This window comes from Anser brachyrhynchus (genome assembly GCF_964034855.1).
Source record: "Anser brachyrhynchus genome assembly, chromosome: Z".
Taxonomy (NCBI): domain Eukaryota; kingdom Metazoa; phylum Chordata; class Aves; order Anseriformes; family Anatidae; genus Anser; species Anser brachyrhynchus.
In genome coordinates, this window is record NC_137697.1 from 66,778,188 (window position 1) to 66,801,705 (window position 23,518).

The 23,518-nt window shown below is 37.5% G+C and overlaps 1 protein-coding gene and 1 long non-coding RNA gene across 10 annotated transcripts in view; one reads left to right on the plus strand and one right to left on the minus strand.

Annotated features, from left to right (window-relative positions):
• LOC308185885 overlaps positions 1–5,742 on the minus strand; it is a 30,911-nt gene extending 25,169 nt beyond the window's left edge. The window contains exons 1-4 of one of the 2 annotated variants that reach the window (XR_013943802.1): positions 5,328–5,742; positions 4,202–4,323; positions 2,524–2,701; positions 672–2,009 (exon numbers count right to left, since the gene is read on the minus strand). This is a non-coding gene — a long non-coding RNA (uncharacterized lncRNA). The remainder of the gene's footprint in view (positions 1–671; positions 2,010–2,523; positions 2,702–4,201; positions 4,324–5,327) is intronic. The other variant, XR_013943801.1, reaches the window with a different exon arrangement.
• A 138-nt stretch (positions 5,743–5,880) lies between these two features.
• Positions 5,881–22,716, plus strand: C9orf72 (C9orf72-SMCR8 complex subunit). Of its 8 annotated transcripts, none has more exons than XM_080574548.1 (11): positions 5,881–6,019; positions 6,869–7,354; positions 10,308–10,367; positions 11,355–11,450; positions 12,114–12,178; positions 14,257–14,329; positions 17,182–17,298; positions 18,007–18,242; positions 18,761–18,818; positions 19,424–19,533; positions 19,617–22,716. In XM_080574548.1, exons 2-11 carry the CDS (start codon positions 6,911–6,913, stop codon positions 19,801–19,803), a joined length of 1,446 nt encoding a protein of 481 aa, XP_080430674.1. In that variant the 5' UTR covers positions 5,881–6,019; positions 6,869–6,910; the 3' UTR covers positions 19,804–22,716. The 8 variants fall into 8 exon arrangements, with proteins under 8 accessions (XP_080430674.1, XP_080430681.1, XP_080430678.1 ...); XM_080574549.1 differs by having other exon boundaries at positions 5,896–6,024; XM_080574550.1 differs by having other exon boundaries at positions 6,018–6,108.
• The last annotated feature ends 802 nt before the right edge of the window (positions 22,717–23,518 follow it).

Genomic DNA, 23,518 nt, shown 5'->3' on the forward strand with positions numbered 1-23,518 from the left:
AGTTTGTAGCAATAGCCTCCTAACCCTTTTGGAATGTGCCTATGCGACCTTAAAGGAGGCTTCCTCAGTAACACATGGGCCAGTGGGCTTTAGGGGCAGCACAGGTGCAGGGACAGCTGGAGCACCCTGCCACCCACAGCAGAACTCTGGAGAGGTGACACAAGCTTGTGTGACCCACCAGTCCAGTCACCCATCTGACTGGGGGACAGCTTTTGTGAAGGATATTTAACTTCTGGGGATTATAGAACGGCACTCAAAAATCTGTAAGTGTATACTAATGTTTTGCAAGACTTCAGTAGTGGTTTATATATTGCTGACATTGATACACGTTAATAATCAGATGTCTGATGGTCACTGGTTCTACCTGACTACACAAAACTGCATATGCAGAGAACTCATCAGGAAGATTTATGAGGAATATAACTTCTGAGGAAACTTGCATGTCCCCACAAAGGCCTTCAGTTTACATAAAGTCCTACAGAAACTGCTTTTGCTTATGGAGCAATGTCCTCTGAAGACACTACAGTAGACCAAGAGCATCAGAATGACCCTGCTGCTTTCTCTTGATACAAATCCTGGCATTGGAATCATCCCACCTTTTACCTGGAAAAGCGTGCACCAAAACTATGAGCACTGACCTTAGATAAAACATGAGAGAACTTTTTACCCACCTTTGGGAGACCAGCTTCTGATGACTCCACAGCAAGTCTCTCCACAGCAAGATTCCAGAGTCAAATTTGAAATTGAATGTTGCCATCCCATTTAAGAGTGTACATTAATGTATCTTGAGAGAACATGATAATTTTAAAAGTTATGTATTTTCCTCAAGACTAGTCAGCACTCCCTGTATGCAGAATGGTACAGAAACACTTCCAACATCAACAGGGCAGATGCCTTTAAAATCGGTGAGCATTTTTCACGAGGAAATGAGACAGGAAATAATGGAGTGGAAAATATATTTTTAAAAAACTCTGTACTTTAATTTTCTGTTACAAGTGGAAGAAATCCTTGAAGTACAGGAATATCATAAATCTCAAAAGTTTGTATGTCAGGGCTTATAAAAATGCTGTCTATCCAAGAAAATAGCTGGGTAAGGTGCAGCAAAATATATGTGATGTTTTAGATTCAAAACTTGAACAAACTCAAATATTTTCAGTTTTAGTATGAAAATCTTTAGACTCTGAAAAATAAGCAAAAGAATTTTAAACTGCCTTCATTAGCTTCCCGATATACTTTTTCCCATGAATAAAATTACTATTGCATGAACAGTACAGCTTGTTTGACATTCAGAAGTGTCCATCAAACATCAGACTTCCAGACTAAGTCTGTTCAACCATTCCTTATTGTGAAGGAAATGCAATTTGTCATCAGAAAGTCTTTCTCAGCATTGGCAGTCCTGGTCTATTTTGCTATCCAAAGTTCAAGAAAACCATTCATGACAGCTGTAAGGTCTGTGAGAGAACTTTGCAGTTTTCTTCTCTTTAGTAGATAAAAGCTAATGCATTCATACCAAAGATTTTAAAATATTCCCCAAACCTGCTTGTCCTAAAAGAGTAGTACTAAGCCATTTTCATGAGCCTTGGAGGAAAGGACAAGATTTGCTTTGATTAAAGCTCCCTTAAGATTGCCAGCAGCCATAGAAAACTACAGCCAAAAGCATGGCCATAGAAAAACTACAGCTTTTAAAAAAAGCATGTTGCCACAGATTTTCATTGGTACATGTCCATCTCCCCCAAGAAGAGAAGTAAAACTCAACAGAAGAAGTGAAACTGAGGAAGAAGTGGTTGCTGTAGTTTCTCCTGTCTTTGTCTTCATGATGTCTTGAAGCAAATTTCCTGTTAAAGTCAGGTTTTGGCATCCTTCAGACTTGACAATTTCCTGAAGTATACATCCTCCTTCTTAAAATGTGTTGGGTTATGACCAATTTTATCATTCTAAAGATTAATATGAGATAATGATATATACTTGCTTTTGTACATCATTCCGTAAACTTAGGTTTGCTTGCATGGCTGTTCAAAAGAAAAATTGATTTTCAGAGAGATGAGCCTGATCTGGAATACAGCTAGGTTGCATCATCACACAGGTGTTAATACAAGCACAAAGAGGACAGTGGGAACATTTACCCTGGGCTGGAAAGAGAGATGAGACCAAACCAGACCAGCTGTTTTCAGCATCTGTGCAAATTTAAATTTTACTAAGTCAGCTCCATAACTGCACCCAAACAATGTCTTTCAGTCTAGGAAAGCCAAATACACCTAACATAGTAACTTGTATGATGGAAAGTAGATAATTTTTCAATGTTTAAAGTTTGATATGTACCCTTGGCATGTTACACATGATGTAGATACAACTACACCCAGCACATGCTCTACACATAATTCACCAAAGATCTGATCACAGTTCTAACTGGGGAACTGCCTTTCATATGAAACATAAAAAGGAAGAATCCTGTGCTACTTTTAGCAAAAGCTTTGTGCAATAGTCTACACTGAAATAAATTCAAGCACAAACTTATTTACTTACTCCCAGTCAGGAGTTCAGTCAGGGCCAGTGCTCTTCTCCTAGGGTGCCTTGTAACGTTTGCAAACACTGTATTTTCCCTGCCAAATGCAACAGATGACTGGACATCTGTAGATGACAGGGCATCACAGCTTGTTCAAACCAAGCTCTCACTGATACAAGGATCCCAGTTTTACACAGCCTGTCAGAGAGATACACAAATCACAGGATGTTATCTGTTGCTTAATGTAAGTGACACGTCTATCTCCACAATCCAGCTAAACAACATTGATTCATTATTGTATGCTTGCTTTAACATCATTTATTTTCTTATTGAGAGCACAACCTCATTCAGTGGCTGTAGACTAAAACAGCTGAGCTGCATATTATCTCAGTGCTGGATTCTCCTTTAGTTTTGTACCTTATTTCTAACTGATGCTATAGCAATATGGTGTGGACTCTACATTCCTACTAGTTTGACAAGTCAAATGATAAAACCACATAGGTGCTTATTGTGGCAGGAACTGTCTTGCTGTTTTGAAAACTACTCTAGAATCAATTAAAAAAACTCGAAGTCCACATGATCACTACTGCATCCCAAATAAAATTGTATCACCTTTGGAATTTTTAATTTTGATGATTTCTAATCTGTGCTAGGCATCTATAATAAAGACAGTCAATTTGGTTTTTCATCTCTTAGATTTGTGGCAGCTCAAGAGGATCTGCAATGTGACCCCAACTGCCAAGCAAGAGTTAATTTTCTTTACTGCGTAAATCCACAGTCTCTCTATCCTACCAGTACGAAGTTGAATTGCTCGTGCAAAACTTCAGTGCATCTTTCCAGGCACAGAACATCCAATTTTCGCAAGCTCAAAGTTGCATGGGCTCTAGCACTTGTGAAAGCTCGTGCCTAAGAACAAGTTAAAACTAGTAAGGAAAGAGACTCCATAAACCTAATCGTGCGTGAAGTGTACTTCACTGTTTTAAACACGGATGTGAAACTACAGCCTTAAACCACCAAAGATACTATGGAAAGTCCCAACTTCCCTTTGCTGGAAGAAATGAATAGTTGGGGCTTGGAGAGTGCAGGAGTTGTCTTTTTTTTTTTTTTCTAAACTGAAATCTAGCTTTATATAGTTTAGATGTGCATAAAGTGTAATCTTGCCACAGATTTCTGCACAACCACCAGGTGTTCCTGCTCCTTTCAACCCCAGCCAACCACCCCGATTTGCTCTACTTTGTGTATCAGTTTTGCAGCAATGTGATCTGTCTGGAAAACATTGCTTTTATTACTGTGCAATTAGCTTTCTTCTAGACCAAGTTTTTTACAGCAGTGCAAACCTGCACTAGCCTGAATGCATGTATGGTTTCAGTGTAGCAGGATAGCTAGGTAATATCTTGTGTTCCTTCCATCCCCATATTTCCGTGGTCCTTCTCAACCAGGCAGAGCAACTGAATTCCATTGCTTTTATTCATCCCTTTCCTTTTTTGCCAATGTACTCCCTTATTTTAAAACAGGGCATCAGTCAAAATGATGATTCAGGATGCCCTACTAAAAACATAAAATTGAAATGTGTTTTTGCTTGAGCTCAGAACCTGAGCTCATTTTCATCTTCTGCATTCCACAGTCTAATTAATTTATTTGCAGATGCGCAGCATTAGGCTTTATAACCAGATGTCTGGGGAAAAAAATCCTGCTTACAATGCAGCCTGTCACTTCTCTGATGTGTCCACACAATGCACCTGCAGACTTATTATTAGTCTCTTCAGATTGTATGCAATGAGATTGTTACTCTCTTGTCTGTCTGAAGAAAATACTAAAAACTGAAGGGAAAAAAAAAAAAGGTCAATATTGCTAAAACAGACAGAAATTTCACACTGCTAGTAAGAGCATTCAGGCAATTACAGAGACTATTACTTCAAAAGAAAAGATTTGTACTTCATGCTAGTACTTCTTTGCATATAATACAGTGATTTGCTTTCACACGTAGAGTTCTTAAAGCAGTTCCTAATGGGAAATCGATGTGGTAATATCAAGTGCCTAATGCAAGGCTCCATGACATTTCAGTGACAAAATAAAGATAAACCCTGCTCCCCAACCCTGAAGCCCGCTTTTCCTACATCATTACTTACCGAATATCAATGCACCTTTCATAACATAGAGTTTATGGCCTACAAAAGGTTTTATCTTCACTGTTGAAATGTATAGTAAGTATTTTCTAAGCTGCACGGGTTTCTAGCACTTGAATGGGCTGCCCTGGGAAATGGCAGTCTCCATCCCTGGAGGCATTTAAAAGACACGTGGACATGGCACTAAGGGATGTTACAGTGATGGGACTTGGTGGACTTCATGATCTTGAGACAGGGAACAAGGGAAAGCGGGTTGATTTTGCAGGTTTTAGCTAACACAGGGAGTATGTTGTATATCAACCATAAAGACAGGACTGAGGCGGGGAGTATGAGGACGGGATGACCCTAAAAGATAAGGGAAGAAAAGACTTCATACACACAGATAATAAAACCTGTAAAAGAAAAGAAGGGTCAGTTTAGAAGCAAGGAAGACTTCTGGCCTTCATCAAAAGACCACCAGAGTATGCTGGACAACCACCCAAGGACTCTAGCGCTCACGTGAACAGGGTTAGGAACATATGTTCATGATTCTTCAGGCACCTAATGAATATGCAAGAGACTTACAGGAAAGTGAGATGAATATGTATATATGCCATTAATATAAGCACCCTGGCAATAACCTTTGGCGTGTTACGTAGAGCAATCCCCCACGCACCTGGTGCTGTAATGAAGAATACCTGCTTAATAACTTTACTTACTGTGTTTTCTCTGCATCCATCCTGAAGGTCTTTTTGAACTTCAACGATTCTGTGATTGTGTGGTTTACATTTAAACAACAAGCAAGTGGTGAAATTCCATTGATTTTGATGCCTGGTTTTTGACTGCAGCAAGTATCAGCAATTTCTAAAAGATCTTAGTTCTGCTGTTTCTCTGTGCTCTTGTTCAATCATAAGAGGTTTTGTGTGGTGGTTTAGTTTGGAAACAATATAAGGTAAAGGTACTTGCTATTTATCTGTAAAACTAAATGAAGCCTGAAACAGTGCACTTTCACTGTCTTGCATACAGATTGTTTGGTCTCTAACCTGTCGTTATAAACTTCCTATTTTAAAAGCCGCTCCGTGAAGCACTGCAGCTAGCACAAACCTGCTTCCTCAGCTACATGCACCTGGGACTCCCTTCACAAGCAGTACCTTCTCCCTTGGTTTTTATGTCAGACGTGGGTTGGTTTGTTTGTTCGATTGTTTATTTTGGAGCTGTTCACCGTGAGCTTGCGGCCCTCTCCGCGGCTGTGGGGCGGGCATTACGCAGCTCCGCCCACCGCCCTCCCGCCGCCATCTTGTCGCCGCGCCGCCGCCATTTCGCCGCGCCGCACAGGGGCGGCTCCAGGGCGGGGGGGGGGGGCGGTGGAGCGCATGCGTGGTGTGGCGGAGGCCGGTCGGCGGGTGCGCAGGTGAGGTGAGGCAGGCGGCGGCGGTGGACGCACGTCGCGGGCCGGGAGGGTTTTGGGCGAGTTGAGGAGCTGGGCGCCGGGTCTTGGGGGTGTGTGTCCTGTCCGAAGGCAAAACCAGCGCCTGGGCGGTGTGCAGGCTGCCCCCGGCGGGGGCTAACCTCGTTCTGTCGGGCCTGAGGGTGCTGTGACCGCCCTGAGGTGCGGCTGGGCGGGCTCTGTGGGGATATCTACGAGGAAAAAGTGGGATTTTGGGGTAACGACAGCGGCGGGGCCCGGCGGGCTGAAACCGTGAGCAGCGCCTGGTGCTGGCCCACGTCTATCCTGGGCAGAGCGTGTTCATCAGCACACCTTCCTGGTGTATTTATTCTCCAAGCCCTTCAAGTGGGGAAGTGGCAGGGTTGTTGGCAGCTGCTAGGGCACACGTCCAGGAGGTTGTGCCTGAGGAGTGCGAGGCATTTTCCATCAATACACGCAGTTCAGTGCTCGAGGACTCATCTTGTGTCCCAGCCACCAGCGTGCCACCTGTAGGTAAAGGTCCCAGCCACCCGTAGTTGAAGGCAGTGTTTACCAGACATCAGCCTCCTTACAGTGGTTGGATGTTGTGCAGGCTCATGCTTGTGTAGTGAGTAAAGGGCACCCAAGGTCTGACACAGTGACATTTGTCATGCATGCTACATTGCTGTGTGGATGGCATGCGTATGAATTTCCTTTGTGAATGTAGTCTATAATGAAATATCAGGTGTAAAAGTCAGAGCTGTCTCGTAAAGTCTTACTTGGGAAACACAACAAAAAGTGGTCATAATGAATGCACTAATTATTATTTTTTTCTCTAAAACCTTTGTTTTTTAGGTAATGTAAGCATTTCAGTGATACACAAGAGAGGAAGCAGTCATGTCAGCTCTTTGTCCGCCACCATCTCCTGCAGTTGCTAAAACAGAGATCGCTTTGAATGGCGAGTCACCTTTATTAGCTGCCACTTTTGCTTACTGGGACAACATTCTTGGCCCCCGAGTGCGGCATATCTGGGCCCCAAAGACAGACCAGGTACTTCTCAGTGATGGTGAAATAACTTTTCTTGCTAACCACACCCTGAACGGAGAAATACTTCGGAATGCAGAAAGCGGTGCAATAGATGTGAAGTTCTTTGTCTTGGCAGAAAAAAGGGTTATAATTGTGTCTTTAATCTTTGATGGAAACTGGAATGGAGACAGAAGCACATACGGACTGTCAATTATACTTCCACAAAGCGAACTTGGCTTCTACCTACCTCTTCACAGAGTGTGCGTGGATAGGTTAACACACATTATAAGGAAAGGAAGAATATGGATGCATAAGGTAGGTTTGTTGTTCATTACTAAAAATAGTTGTCTTGAGCAAAACCAGGAATTAAGGTTTTGTGACACCTGTTATGTTAACACAAGAACTCAGAGGAGGCTGACCTCTCTACAAGGATAGGAATTTGAAGTTAGGAAGTTATCCATATGTCACCAAATTTGAGGCTGGGGTTTTTAGCCACATAATTTGCCCTGGGAATACTATTAAGTGTATACCAGGCTATTTAGTTAAATTAGCTGTCATGTAAAGTTTTTCATCTTTCTGAATATGATTTAAGTCATTGCTTGTAACTATGTTAATTACTGTATTTAAGTGAGGTAGAATTGTAAATTTACAGCCTCTATTTATTTATTTATTTATTTTGCTATTGAGGTTCAAAACGGGAACTGATGGAATTAATGTCGTCATCCTATATATTATAGTCACTCTTTATTTATCAAAAAAGGGTATCAGCAAACAGTTTCGCAGGTGTTAAATTGCATTAAACTGATGGGAGAACCAAGAAAACATAGCTACTTTAGTCCAAATACTGCTACTTTTGAATCTGAAAAACTGAAAAAATACTAAAATTTTTCAAGAGTTGCAACTCGTACTTCTGGGTAGTTACGGGTATTTCTTTATGAAAAGGAAATTATTATGTATTTTTGTTAAAAAAAAAATAGCATTCTAATAATAAAAACAAAAAAAATCTCTGTTGTCTTAATGGAGTACAACCTGTCATAGAGCAATACATTGCATGTCAGCTGTAATATGTGTGGTGATGCATGGTTTTCCGGTAATGTTTTTCTTCCTCTTCTGTTTTGAGACCTCTAGTCAACGTATTTTAAACTTCCTTTTTAAGTGTTCTAATCTAATTAAGATTCCAAAAATAAGAAGCTGACATAAGTTTTGCATTGTCATTTCCTTTTTGTTACACTTTTTGTTAACAGTGTCCATTGTTTTCTGATATATTTCCTGATGATGGCTGGCAGTGTCTTCTTTCATGTTTGCTCTTGATAATCTAGGGGTTATTTTTTTGGAGTAAAGATAGGACATAAATCTTCATTTTCAATAGAGTAGAAAGAAATATTACATTCCTAATTCCTAAAAGAAATTGTTCACTGGATGTTAGTACTTTTGACACAAGTGAATGCTATCTCATGCTCTTGATTACATTGCTTCTCTGTCACTTAGTGTTTTCTCTACTGATGTCTTATGTGAATGGTCAAATAAGAATTGTCATTGTTAAATACTGTATGCCTTCACTCTTTTTTGACATTGACCCATATCAATCTGTTTCTGCAGTAAAAATGGCCCTCGAGTGGCTTTGAGAACAACAAAATGTTTTCTTCTAGTTCTCTCTGAAATTAGTCATGAAGTTCTTAAATCTTTTTCAGATTATCTTGAAGTAGCTAGGTGAACTAAATCAGCCACAACAACTCGAGATTCTAAAAGAGACATTTATTGTCTTTTTTTTTTTTATTTTTCTTCTTTGGAGGAAGATGAAAAGTGTTCCTGCGTATAACTGCACATCTACAGACTTACCTAGAAGACACTAAACTGCATTAAAAGTGTAAATTCAAATTTAGGCATGAGTTGTAGAATTACATTATTGAATGAAAACAGGCCCAAATACTATAGTTTGCTGTTTGAGGCAGTTCAGCAGCTATGGCTACAACAGCATACAAAAGGTTGAAATAGTATCTGAGAGGAGCTATGTATCTGCTCTGGTATATCTAATGGGTGTTGTGATTATCAGCTGTCACAACTTCTGTTCAGAGAGAAGGAACCTTCTGAACTCAAGGACTAGGAGAAACATGGAACAATGCTGAGACTGGCAAAGACAAGCAACTCCAATCAAGTCTTCTATGTGAGATTAGAAACCCCATATATTTAACTAAATCTTATGGTCTGGATGTTTGTCTAATAATTTGTAGCAGTTGTATTTCTAAAAAGAAGTGGCTTATGTCATTTGTTCAGCGTGGTCTTCATGAAGACTGACTTCTTTCAAAGCAAAAGATCTTCGTTATCGAGTATGTCTTACTGAAGTCAAAGCTCAAGGTGCCCCAAAGGAATAATCTGCCAAGTTCCAGTGTTATTTTTCACTGATGCTTCCTTAAGATGGTCGGATGAGTTTTACATCTGTTTTAGGGCAATTTACTGTAGTTTGCTACCTATTCATCTGCTCAAAAAACATTATGTGAACTCTTTTACCACTTGAGGTTGATCAACTTCAAGCAATTCAGCCACAACCATTAAGAAGGCAACAACTACTTAGTGTATAGCAAAAGCTATCATTATTTGTCTGCATCTTTGATTTTTTTACATACTGTATTGATTGTTCCAGTGATTAAGGCTCAGCTTGTGATCAGTCTGTTTTGAGAACTTTGTACGCTCTTTTGTGCAGTGTTTTGTGTAGTTTGAGGTTTCATGTCTCCTGTACTTGTCTACAAAACAATGTTTTGAAGACTTGTCATTGTCTCAAGATGTGGGAAGAAAAATGGTGAACACCTACCTTCCCCAGACATAATTTTCCTCATTCAAGAGATCTCATTTTTTTCTCTGGTTGCATCAAGAATCATCAGTCTGTACCTTACCCATTTGAAATAGAAATCCATAAAGTGGACTTCTGCACCATAGTCTGATCATATGGCATTTTCTTGGTCTGTAACGAAGAAAATGTTACTCTTTTGTCATTGCCATCACACACTCCTTTTCCTGCCACTCCTGCCCAAGCATGTGAGAGGTTTGGTGGGGTGTTGATTTGTTCTCAGGGAACATTGATCTGTTTAAAATGACATCGCTTCCTACCAATATCAGCTCTGTAAAAGAAAAAAGACTTGAACATCGAAATCGAAATTTGAACCTGAGAAGCATGACTCAACAGGGAAGAAATTGTTCCATATGACTGTTGTGTGCATACATATATAAACAAGTGCCAGAGCGTTTATAATTAACTGCTTCTCTTGCTCAGGAGAGGCAAGAACATTTCCAGAAGATTGTCTTGGAAGGCACGGAGAGAATGGAGGATCAGGTAAGACTGTCTGGTTGATGCGTATGGCCCACCACCACAAAACCGTTTGGCTGGATCTGGTGACTGTAGAAGTTGGTGCTGCTTCTTATCTTTGGGATCCAGGAAGATACTTTGGACTGGCTGGTGACCTGACATGCGCAGGAGACAAACTTTCTGAAGATAGGATGATGGAAGCTGTGAACAAATTGAAGGAAAATATATTTCATCACTTTGTGGGAGAAGTGGAAATCTATGAAGAATATTACCTTTCAGAAAAGGGAATTCATTTACTTGAACTTGAAGCTCTGTAAAGGTAGTAGCTTCCTAGATTTATGCTCTCCTCCTGTCAAGGGTAGTCTTTTACTAGGCTGTTTTACAGAGACGTACAGAGTCTGTCGTGTTGAAATGTGGTGGCAGACTTAACACGTAAGATTGTGAAAAGACTTCGATTTCTGAAACTGTAAATACAAAATTGTGGCTTTGGTTTTCTTGTGAAAAGATGAAATCAGATAAATCAGATAAATAATTTCACATGCTAATAAATAATAGCCTGGTTTTGGTTTCCTGTCATCAAAATGTCAGATCTTGGATCTATAAATGTTTAACAGTAATTGTATGTAATACAATCTGATCAGATTATCTCATTCCAAATACGTCTTGTGTGGGCAGATCAAAATGAGTGGGAAAATTAGCATAGGACCCTGAAAATGTATTTTAGACATGATGTTGAAAAGTGAAATGCATGTTTCCAGTTCATAATGAATGATAAGCAAAACCAAAGAAGTCTGTGTATCAGTTGACACCCACAACCGCACTTTGAAACAATAGGAAGTTAAAGATGTTTTGCATGTAATTTGATTTTAAAGATGTTTTTGCATGTTAGAGATTGGACCAGGTGATCTTACAGGTCTTTTCCAACCTAAGTGATTCTATAATTCAATAATATTGCAAGTTTATGTTACTAGTAATTTCTTATACCGCACTTCAGGCATTTTATTTACTGCACAGGGCCAAAGCATCATTCCAATGCTGACAGGAGAAGTCATTCCTGTAATGGAGCTCCTTTCATCTATGAAATCACACAGTGTTCCAGAAGAAATAGATGTAAGTTCCTATGTTCTTTGCATTCTGAATAAGAGAAAGACACCGCCAATCTAATTTGCTACTCTCTTTGGCAGAAAAAAAAAAAAAAAAAACAGCCCACAGTTGTCATAAATTCGTGTATCCTTCTGCTGCTTCGCATCAAGTTCTCCTAAATGCTGTAGGGAATGGTATAACAGTTTTAGTTTGGTAAATGCTAACAGTACTAGCAGTGTTTTTTATGGTTAGGACTTAGCAAAATGGACTGCCTGGGGTGACATGTTTCCTAAGAGCCATGTGGAAAGGCTATTTGATGAAAAACAAATGAGGAGGTAGATGGCCTTAATGTTGATATCTGTTCCAGTGGTTTAGTGTTCTCATGAAAAAAGTAGGAATGATTTCACATGGACTAGGTTAAAGTATTCTGGACAAGACTTTAAGAAAAAACACTGGGAGGAATCTTGTTGTCATTGTCGTTGGGAAAAAATAATAATTGAGTGGCTTTCTTATTTTCAAAATGCTTTGGGTAAGTCAGAAGGTCTTTTTAAGGTTGTCCTTTTCTGGCAGTCTTACAATGTACCTTAAATAGATCCCAAACCGTTCCCACCTATCAAAAAACAATATCATTTAATTCTAAGGTGTTCTAGATCATTTTCTAACATTTGTTTATGTTTATTTGCATTTCAGATAAGTGACACAGTGCTAAATGATGATGACATTGGGGATAGTTGCCATGAAGGATTTCTTCTCAAGTACGAATTTCTGTTTTGACTTATGCTGTAGTAAAATTGATTAAACTTGTGTGTGTGTGTATATCTGTATGTGCATGTGAACATGTATTTTATTAGTTTTCTTCATAGGAGGGGGTATATTGATATGTGTTTGACTTCTACAGCATTTCTTAGACAAAAATCTCAAGAAGTTATTTTCTTCTTAAAAGAATGGTTCTGGGCTAGTAGCTGCAGCTGTTCGACTGTGTTGTCAGTCATTTGCTTGAAAATAGAATTCCTATCAAATACAATTTTTGCTTGACCCTTTGTCTATGAAGTTCTAAGTCAAATTCTTACATCTATGAATTACCCAAAACACTGAGTCATGTCTAATGCATTAATTACGAATAAGAGTATTAATGCCATGGCATGTGGAACGCCTATTATTAAAATATCCATTTTTATCTTTTTTCCCCCATTTTTGATGCATAACTAGAAGTAGTTGCACTTCAGAGCAACTTGGTCTCTTCATATAGAAAAGTATATTTCGTAAGTTTTAACTGGTGTTGTGTTTCAGAACATCTCCTATATAACACACTTAGTGCCAAAGAGTTTGTAGTCTACTTAAACAGCATCACATTCTCTTTTCAGCGCTGCACAAATTCATGTGTTAAATTAACTAATTCTTCACAATAATGTTTTATTCGGTTTTCTGGAGAATTTAGGATTTCTTCGGGTTTTCAGTCTTATAAGACAATCTTTCAGAAAAAATGAGGTGAATGTTATGGAATGAGTTAATGTAAATAACTAGAGCTATTGATTCTACAATGGTGAGCTATTCTCATAAGAGATGTAGTTTTTTGGGGCGTGTAATAGACTGGGGATAACAAAGGGTGTCAGTTCTCTCTTTGCGCTACTACTTCTTAATGGAAATTTTGTCCAGATAAGGAAAGAATAACCTCTCTATTTGTGTGAAGGGTTGAAATGTGTGCTTTTTAGAGGGAAGCAAAGCTTGTTAACTCATCTAGGCTCAGATTTTGAGTCTTGAATGTAGTGTTGGAATGGATTTCTATGTCATATAAGAATTGGATTAAGGAAAATGAACTGCCATTTTAACAATACCAACTTGTAAAATAAAATCAAAGTTTTAGTAACTTCTAAATGAAACAACACTGCTGTTTTTGCCCCAAAGGAAGAATTCAAGTGGCCTTAAATCCAACTTAAAAATAAAATTGGTAAGATAAATAGTAACAAGTCCAGTATAAAGCCCATCTCCAGGACTTCAGAGTCTGAGTCTAGCTGTTACAGTCCTTACCAGTTAGAAGTGTTTATTAGAACTGGTTAATCACCTTACAAGGCATCCTTCAGTAAGATAAGATAATTATACTTCCATATATCGATAGGTATTGGAGAAAACTATCTAATAGTATCTCGACTTTTTGAAACTGTAGTCCAGTTATGGGTTTGAGAAGGTGGGGTGTAAGGGGAGGGTGGGGAAAGGAACCTGAGTTTGCTAAGGATAGGTTAAGAGTTCCCATGGTTAGTCCTGGCATACTTACTGCACCCTCCAAACGTAAGATAAACTAAATCATGTCTTTGCTGATGGCAGCTCATGAGACAAGATCACCCAACTCCCAGCTTGCCTGGCTGTATTCCAAGGGACTCGAGTTTATGAAGCACTCTTACCCTTGTAGTTGCCAAATTAGCACAGTTTACCTGCCAGGTCTCCCAAAACTAGGTTCTGATCCACAGTTGTGTCAAAAAAAAAAATGAGGACAGGTCATATTTCAAGATGCTTTCAGATCCTTTGTTATTAATATTTCTTCCATTGCTTCAGATTAATTGTTTTATATTGATTCTGTAATACAGTTAGATAATAATTTTTATTCGCTCTGTAAGTGGTGTTTGGAGGTTCTGTCTGGCAGTCTTTTTATTCACCAAACTGAAAATACAGATATTGCTGGACTTTAGATTTCAGCAGTACCTATGTACGTTTGTGAGGGCTATGCTATAGACCTATAGTATAACTTTCAGCCCTTAATTCCTATTGTAAAGATGATAATGGTTTTATTTGAAAAGTCTGATTAAATTTATTAACCTATGTTTGGTTTTATTTGCAGTGCAATTAGTTCACATCTGCAGACCTGTGGTTGTTCTGTAGTTGTAGGAAGCAGCGCAGAAAAAGTTAATAAGGTAATACAGTTCTTAATAAATGAAACTTAAATGCTGATTATAAGTAGTGTTAGTGTGTTATTTGAAAAAAAGTTTTTTAAACAAACATACTTTAGGTTGAAGAAGGAGAGGATATTGTCTTGGTTTTCTTCTGTTGATTGCTCTAGCAGTTGATAATTCTGCCAGAAAATTGCCTTATCAGTTGTATTCTGAAAGCTATAAGAAAACCAGTGAATTTAATGTAATTGATACTGTTATAAATAAGTTCTAATTGACTCTGAGCTTCTAAAGTAAGTTTTGCTAGCTAAAATGTACTATCTGAACAGATTACAGCTGACTGTAACTGTAACCAGTTCCAGAAGAACCAGAGAGGCAAAATACAGATATAAACACCTAAAATTGAGTACTGTAACAAACCAAAAAAAAACAACTCAGTGTGTCAGCAAGCTTGGTGGAGCACGTGCAGAATTTATTAGTAGGGATGATACTTAGGAGCCTTCAGGTCTAGATAAAAAAAGCATCATTAGCTGTTCTCTTAATGGAGAAAAAGCAGAATGTATATATGTTCCAATGGTCCATGTGGAGGAAAAAAGGTCACTTTTGGAATCAGTCATTTCAGAACAGGAACGTAATTACATTTTTGTGGTAGACATAATTTTTGCCATGCTGTTTTTGCCCATTATCAAATACTGAATTTGAACTGATACAAAATTATAACCTGCTCTGCTTTTTCTCTACTTTTTTTGTGTAAATGGAGAGTTTCTTAATGCTTATTTTAAGATGAGTATGTGAAGGAAAAATCAAATGAAGAAATGTTCCTTATTCAGAATTCTCCAAGTACTTTTTGTACATGTTTTTTTGATTATACCAAACTGATTGCTTCAGATAAATTGAAAGCAATTTTTGGAAGAGATACACTTGTATTTACTTGCCATTGAAATATATCTTAAAGTGTATTTCTTTATAGTATTCTGCGATGTATTGGCATTTTGTTCAGAAAGATTTGCCTTTGACTTGCATTTAATTAGGCTGTTACTCCATCCCTTCTAATAAAAGTGCTGGTTAGTTTTCAGTTAGGATATTTGGAGACAAATCATTGAAGAAAGTGTTATTTTCTTAGAGAGAAAATGTATTTCACTAAATCAATTGCCTCTCTATGTTCACAGTTGAGTCCTTTAATAAACCGCATTGATTCAGAATATCCCTGCAACTGGGAATGAAAAGAAGGATTTTATAAAAATGTGCAGTCCTACAGCTTTTTAGGCATTAGGCACCACTGCACTTAATGAGTATACCAGTACTGCTGTGAGGGTAAGGTTCTTTGTAGTTATGTAGCATGATAAGTTTTCAATTTACACTGGGGCCTCTGGGCAAAGCAGTAACAATAGTTCCCCATTCTAAGACCATGACAAAGCTTCTACTGCAGTGCATGTGGTGAAGCAGTATATTTAGGTAACTTCATTTTTTGATAGGAAATCTTTCTGCATGTTGGGCTTTTCTGTCTGACATTTCTTTTAATAGTGTTGTAATAGTCGTGTTCTAGTCTGTTTAGTAAGACTGAAACCTTCCTTTGAAAAAAATAATTCTTGCAGTTGATGCTTTTTTGATATATATATGTTTGATTGCTTCAGTGTCAAATAAAATAAACAGTGAGTCTTTATAATATATATTCATTATATAATATATACAATTATATAATGTATATTTTATAGTATGCAGGGTTCTCTGCTGCAGTGAAACATACCTTGTAAAAAGATTCAGAAAATGTAAGGCATCTTCAGTAAACCTATGTTCTGAAATACGCTCTTCATGACGCTTTACAATAATCTAGAGAAAGAATGCATTGTTTTGTGTGGTTTTGGCAGTAGTGTTTAAGCATCTCTGATCAAATAAGTGATAAATGCTGGTGCTCAATTAAAATAACTATGAGAAACAAAGGAACCTGAGAAAAGAAAAATCTCAGTCCTCAGCTGGTCAGCTAACCATAGTTAATACACATAATTTCAGTGATGTAAAATTTGCACATTACTAAGTTACGTGCAAACATATTATTAAGCATAGTAACTAATAAAAAGGCTTAGGTGTCTAAATGATTATGAGTGTGTGTAACAATGTATTGATAAGCTGAGTAGTTAAAGAAGCAGTCTAGAAGAATGTGAGTCTCAAGATCTGTTCTGGACAAATTTATTTAAAATTGCACAGGCTCTTATCAGTAGTGTGGCCGTTGTGTTACGGTGCTATGTTTTGAAGTAATTCATTTCTTTATAGTATACCTTAGCTTTCCTTAAAGTAAAAAATTAAAAAAAAAAAAAAAACACCTACTGCAGGCAAAAACATTAGTCAGAACATGTATGTTTGACTACGAGACAGGATTATATGTTTGTATTTGGAGATGATTGTCTGCAGGGGTTGGAGCATAGAAGCTTAAAATAATAAAGTACCTTTGTTGATTTTAATGGAGAGTTTGAGCAAATTAATGAGGAAATAAGCATGGATGCTTATTTAGAAAATTAAATGTGGCTCATTGGAGACAATAGCTGACATTTCAATATGGAACAAGAGGCTTAAAAGGCTAGGAAATTAATCACAGTAACTTACATTTATGTAATACGAAGAGGCATCAAAAGGCAAAAGTTTTTTGTTCTACATAGTTGGCTAAAAATATTGCCAAAAAATTTAGGCTTTCCTCTTCGTTTGACAAGAAGTTGGACTTGCATGGCTTACATCTTAATTATTTAAGCATGTCACTATTCTCTGATGTTACTCAAGTTTTCTTTTTTCTAATAAGCAGGATGAAGTCAGAAATAGTATTTGAAGATCACTTAGTTCCTTACATTTTCTTGTTTTTTTTGAACCTGTTCTTTTTAATGCAGATTGTGAGAACATTGTGTCTGTTTCTTACACCGTCAGAGCGGAAGTGTTCCAGACTCTGTAGAAATGAGTCTTCGTTCAAATATGAGTCAGGGCTTTTTGTTCAAGGCTTACTCAAAGTAAGTTCACTTAGTAAAATTCTATTCTGTGTGTAAGAACATTCTTCAGTATACGTGGATGTGTGCACATATGATAAGCACATACATAATCGCATTCATGTTTGAAGAAATATGTCTTCACTTGAGTTCTTCTTGGTGCTAGAGCTGGCTTATGACTCTTGCATGTTAAAATTCTAAACCAGTCTTTTCTCTACCCAGAAATTTCTTGTGTTGAGTATTGATCAGAATTATTCCTATACTTAATACAATAATAATACTTTGCCTTCTTGGGGCTAGAATTCAAGAAGGCATTCAGTTTCTGTGTTACATCAATAAAAAAGAACAGTCCATCAGTCTATGGTTTCCAAGTTTATTAAAAGGGCTGTAGCAATTAGTGAAGGTAAATAGAAAAGTAATACTTCTTGCTCTAATGAGCAGTCTAAACTTGACAGGTAAATATCGTATTGTAATGTTAATGGGTTCAAGAACCGGATGATGCAATGGAGTACACAGGATACCTCAGTACCTCTTTTCACGATTACATTAACGGAATTGTGTGGTATTGAAGACATTTGGCTGGTTACAGGCATGATTTCTTTCAAACAAAATACGTCTACACAAATGGGATTTGAAATGTAGGCATGATGTTTTCCTATTGCTTTGTTCCAATTTTGTTTTGTTTTGTTTTTAAGTAACTAGAAGAGTTTTGTTTTGTTTTGACTAAAACAGGATGCAACAGGAAGCTTTGTGTTGCCCTTCCGTCAAGTAATGTATGCTCCATATCCCACAACACACATAGATGTAGATGTCAATACAGTAAAGCAGATGCCCCCGTGTCATGAGCACATCTACAACCAACGACGGTATATGAGGTCCGAGCTGACAGCATTTTGGAGAGCTAATTCAGATGAAGAAATGTCTCAAGATCCTATTATCCACACAGATGAGAGTTTCACACCTGATTTGTATGTACTTCCCTCCCAAGCCTCTTAAAGTTACTTGATTTGAGATGAAAGAATAAGGTGTAAAGCATGCTTTGTAATACAAAAAAGTACTGGAGGGTTTTTTTGTTGTTGTTTTGTTTGTTTTCTTGTTAGAAGCTTCTTCAGCTCTGTTGGTTGTGTTCTGCAGAATTTAGGAGTTCTGTGAGTGGTTTTGTTGCATTAAGTGTTACTGAAATCCAGTGATACTGACAGTGTTATGGTAATTTTGTTGCCTGTTTTAAATAGCATATTCCAGAGCCAAGTGTACTTGGCAAGTCCCAGTGGCTTTTCTGGGTTTAATGCATTTCTCCTGAAAGTTCTGCTTAAAAGTTCTTCATTATCTTTAAGTAACAGGATTATAATTCACTCAAATTTTGAATGCACTTTCAATTTCTGCCAGATTGTAACAAGCAATAGTATTATGTGCACAACTGCTGGACGTTGCTATCTCTTCATGTCATTACCTCACATATTTGTTTGCTTTTTATTTTTTTCTTTAGAAATGTCTTTCAAGATATCCTGCATCGAGATACACTAGTAAAAGCCTTTCTGGATCAGGTAATAATTCCTTTTTCACAAAGAACAAGAACTAGAGAACAGTATTTTGAGCTCTTAGTAACAGGTAATTTAACATGAATAGATGCTTTGTTGGTGTGGTACCTCTTTTTTTCATACACGTGCTGTGATTCTTTTCTGCATAGCTAGAGAAGGCATCAAGAACTGACCATTTAAAATGTCTGTCTGGTAACACAAATGATTTAAAAATGCTTAAGTGTCATTTGTAATAATATAGTACTGAAACTACTTCTTATATATGGAAAACAGTTCCTTTTTTTTAGTTTGATGTTTAAGAGTGTCTACAATTACAGTATTGAATAAGCTACCTGAGATCCATTTCAGATCATTTTTAGAAGGAAAATAGTACTTTATCCAAATAAAATTGTAAAAAAAAAAGAATGGTAAAAGTTTAATACATTACATCTGAGCAGCAAGAAAACTAAAAATGAATCTTGAGTATGCTTACAAATCTGCTGCTAATATGCTTGCTTTGCTATAATTAGGAACATGTTACATGTGTATGCACGTTTCTTTATATTCCACATTCTTAAAATGATTCTTGAATTTCCGTGTCTTAGCTGATTTTCTCATATAATTTTTAACAGATCTTTCATCTGAAACCTGGCTTGTCTCTGAGGAGTACATTCCTTGCACAATTTCTGCTAGTCCTTCACAGAAAAGCCTTAACTTTAATAAAATACATAGAGGATGACACGTAAGTGAACAGATAATATAAAGCAGGCTTTGAGAAACTTAACTTTGTTCTTTTTTACAAACCCTCTTTTTGTTTTCTTTCAGGCAAAAAGGAAAAAAACCTTTTAAGTCTCTTCGTAGCTTAAAGATTGATCTTGACTTAACAGCAGAGGGCGATCTTAACATAATAATGGCTTTGGCTGAGAAGATTAAACCGGGTCTACATTCCTTCATCTTTGGGAGGCCGTTCTACACTAGCTTACAGGAACGTGATATGCTAATGACGTTTTAAAGCTCTTCACTGTTAATGTGTAATATCGCAGCCTTGCATGGCACTAAAAGAAATCTGTCAGTGTGAACACCACACTTGTGACACTCATTGACCTGATTTAGAATGGATCAGCAGGAATCAAGTAACACTACAATCTGTCTGAAGCAGGAGGGGGTCATGTCAGAGGGAATATCAGCATAGCGAGGAAAGCATGATTTTAATGAATTCATCTCTTCTGTGTGCTTTTTTTAACAGTAAAAGTAAACATTACTGAAAGTTCCTTTGCCATATGGGCTTACTAGGTAAATTTGAACATGTTGTGGTGTATGACAAAGGGAGGCACTTTTATCTTCTTTCCCCTCAGATTTCCTTCAAGTGTGTGTCTGTTTTTCCCCATTCTGCTGTGTCAGTAAAGAAAACAATGAGTATGTCCTCTCTAATCAAGAGAGGTCAGGGGATAGGAGCTTTTCCAGAGTTTCAAAGAGTTTTTAAATGTGTTTGTTCTTATGTACGTGGTACAATTCTGAAATATGCTTTCCTTTATCTCCCTTTTAAACACTACTGGCTCCGTTTGCAGCGTTTAAAGGTGTGGGGATTTTTTGTTTGTTTGTGGGTTTGTTTTTCTTTGTTGTTTTTAAATATACTACACAGTGTTCCTGTGGGTGAACTGTTGGCTATTCGCAGCATAAATAGCAGCACTCTGCCCATGGGAACTGGGTCATTATTTAAGCTGCTTCATGCATGTAAATGCCAACCAGGATATTCTGCCACAGATTGTTGGCCATCCTGCGGTTAAGTATTCAGTGATCCAGCATAATTGAGCTCTTTCAAAACACAAAGCAGGAAACCTGTGTCATTCAGCAGAGTTGTCTGTCTTTCTGTCTAAATTGCTTCTGCTTTGTCTATTGTCAATTAAAATAAGGTTCAGATTAAAGTATTAGACCTTTCCAAAGAACACCATGCTGATAGCCAAACTAAAAGATAAAAATAATTCTTTTTACATTGCCATTAATATATTTAGTAATCCTTAATTCAGAGAGCAGCACAGCTGTGAACTAATATGATTATCATTTTACTAAGTGAATTTAAGTCAATAATAGTGCCAGTCTTTTTAGTTCATAGTTAGCACACGTTCAACTTTGCTTTACTTGAAAAGAAAAAATAGGGAGGTCCAAAAACTCATCTCTTTGTATGCCTCAACCTTTCTTTATCTTTTTGGACGGAGGCAGGAATATATTTGTTTCATGTTTTAGTGTAACCTCATAACTCTATATTCCTCGTAAAGGAGATACCCTTGTGATTTGAGAAGCTGCTGTTGCTTATTGCTTAAACTGTACATAGCAGTCCTTCATGAACAGGTTCCTGTTTTCAAAATAGCTTTTTAGCATCTTATTCATGCATAAGAGTTAACAACTCAGACCCAAAACTTCCTGAAATGTCCAATACTCAGTTCTTAAAAGGAATGTCTTCTTTTTTTTCACGTGTCCAGAATTCCTTTATATTTCCTGAAAAAATAAAAAATCTACAATTGAATATTTAAATCTTCTGAAACAAGTGGAACTCAGCCCCTGCTGCATACCATTTTTTGTGAATAAAAATCAGCTGCATTACCTGGATGATTATATTGTGTAGCCATTACACAATGTAATGTAGTCCTTAGGCTATATTCTGTAGCCTATTTTTTTTTGCTTTACATGTATGTTGGATTCCTGCAATGTGAGGTCAGCACATCATCCAAAGAACTTGTCAGGCTTACAATGACAGAAGTTACTTGTGCTGAAATTATTTCTGTTTTACTGACATTATCCTTTTCTTTTGCATTTTCAGTCAATTTATCCATTAGAAAAGAGCCTGATTGCTAAGTTTTACTCTCATGTCTAAGATTGTGGGAAAAAAATGTAATAAACACTTCTAATGTAGAAGTTGCGTTTGAGGTCTAAACAGCTTTAAATGTGCAGCTGAAATCACTTCATAGGCATTGCGAACTTAACACTGACACTACTAACAATAAAGCTCTGTTTGTTTACAGAATGTGCTGTCACTTTGAAATGACTAAAAGCTGGAAACTTAATTGCTACCTTTGTTACACAACTGTCACAAGCGCAGAATGTATAGTGAAGTAAGTTATTAAATGCATCTGCATGTTGTGTTGTAAGTCTTGCTCAGGAAAAAAGTATTCTAAGAAAATTCATGCAATTTTTTTTATTTTAATTTCTGCTGATTTTTTTCATAGAATTTCTGTATGTTACAGGATCGTAATCCTTTATTCTTTGAAATAAAGAAGAAATGTTCTTCCTTCTTGTTATATTAAAAATGTGTATATTTGGGGATGGTGGGTCTTAGAATGTCACTGGTGGACAATCATGTTACTAACTCTGTGTCTGATTGTATTCATTTCAAAATCACAATAAGTTTCCCAACTTCTTTTATTTCTGTGAAGGACTCATTCATTTCCAGGCATGACTTGCTAGGTCTCTGATGTACTTAAGTAAGAATCTAGCCTCTACTTCTGAGAATTTAGAAGTGTTTTTAGAAGTTCACTACTAGCCATCAGCAAATACCTTTCTTCAGGATTCTGGTTCCTTACAGCCTAAGGAATATACTAACTTTGTTTCTTTCAGTTGGATTTGGAAAGGAATAGTGTTACAGAGCATTTTTAGCAGTATATTTTCTCCGATCCTGATTCCTGGTGTTTGCAAATTTATAAAGTTAGCACAGGAAGACATCATCTGATGCTTATCTGGAATGTATGTTTCTCAGAACTGCAGAGGACTTCTCCAATCTGTATAAATACATCACAAAGAAAAATGAAAGTGGTCCAAAATATGAGGGCTGTCTCATACAAACATGTTGCTTACTCCTAATGTGTAATTGGAGTTGGTTCATTGGAATGTACTTTGCCCTTCCCTCAACAATAAAGAAAATGAAAACAAAGGTAGTATGTAGAGTGGCTTTTTGCACCTGGTAGAGCATTGCTCTGTAGTTTACCTTTGTCCTGGCATACTGTTAAGCTGTAACTGTTACGCCTCCTACTTGGGCAAAACACCAAGGAAAGTCCCTCGCAGTCTGTCCTTTTCCAGGCTGTCCATGTGATATTTGTTTTAAAGGAAGTAATTCTCCTGTCAAAGCCAGGCTCTTCATATGAATGTCTAGAGTTTTCAAATGCAGAAGACCTCAGTTAAACTTCAGAAGTAATGATGAAAAAGATGAAAATGGGACACAATCCTAATAATGACTATCAAGTAAGTCTGACTTCAGTTCTAACTAAAACAATTGAGCAACCATGCAAGGAACTTCAAATCTTCAATTACCATGCAGGGCTGCTTTTCAAAGTAAAAGGAAGATAAGTGGAAGGAGAAACTTCTTTGTAAGGAAAACCAGCACGGAATGACAACTGACAATTTTTCCCGTCTTTTAGATGTTCCCATATTTTTGTCATAGAGATGGAGGGAGGTTCCTGACAGCTGCAAGACTGACAGTTTTTCTGGGAAATTGCAGGTTGGTCAGTTTTGCACGGGTGGCTGGGAAAGTCATGGCCAGTGTCCTCTTGGAGCAGCTGTCCGGCCACATGGGGGAGAGGAATGTGATGGGAAAATGTCAGCGTGGCTTGACCAAGAGTGAGTCACAGCCCATCTCGTTGCCTTCTGTGATAAAGTGACTGGACTCACAGGCAAGTGGAAAACGGGATGTCACTTACATTGACTTCAGCAAGGCTTCAACACTTCTGCAGTGTCCT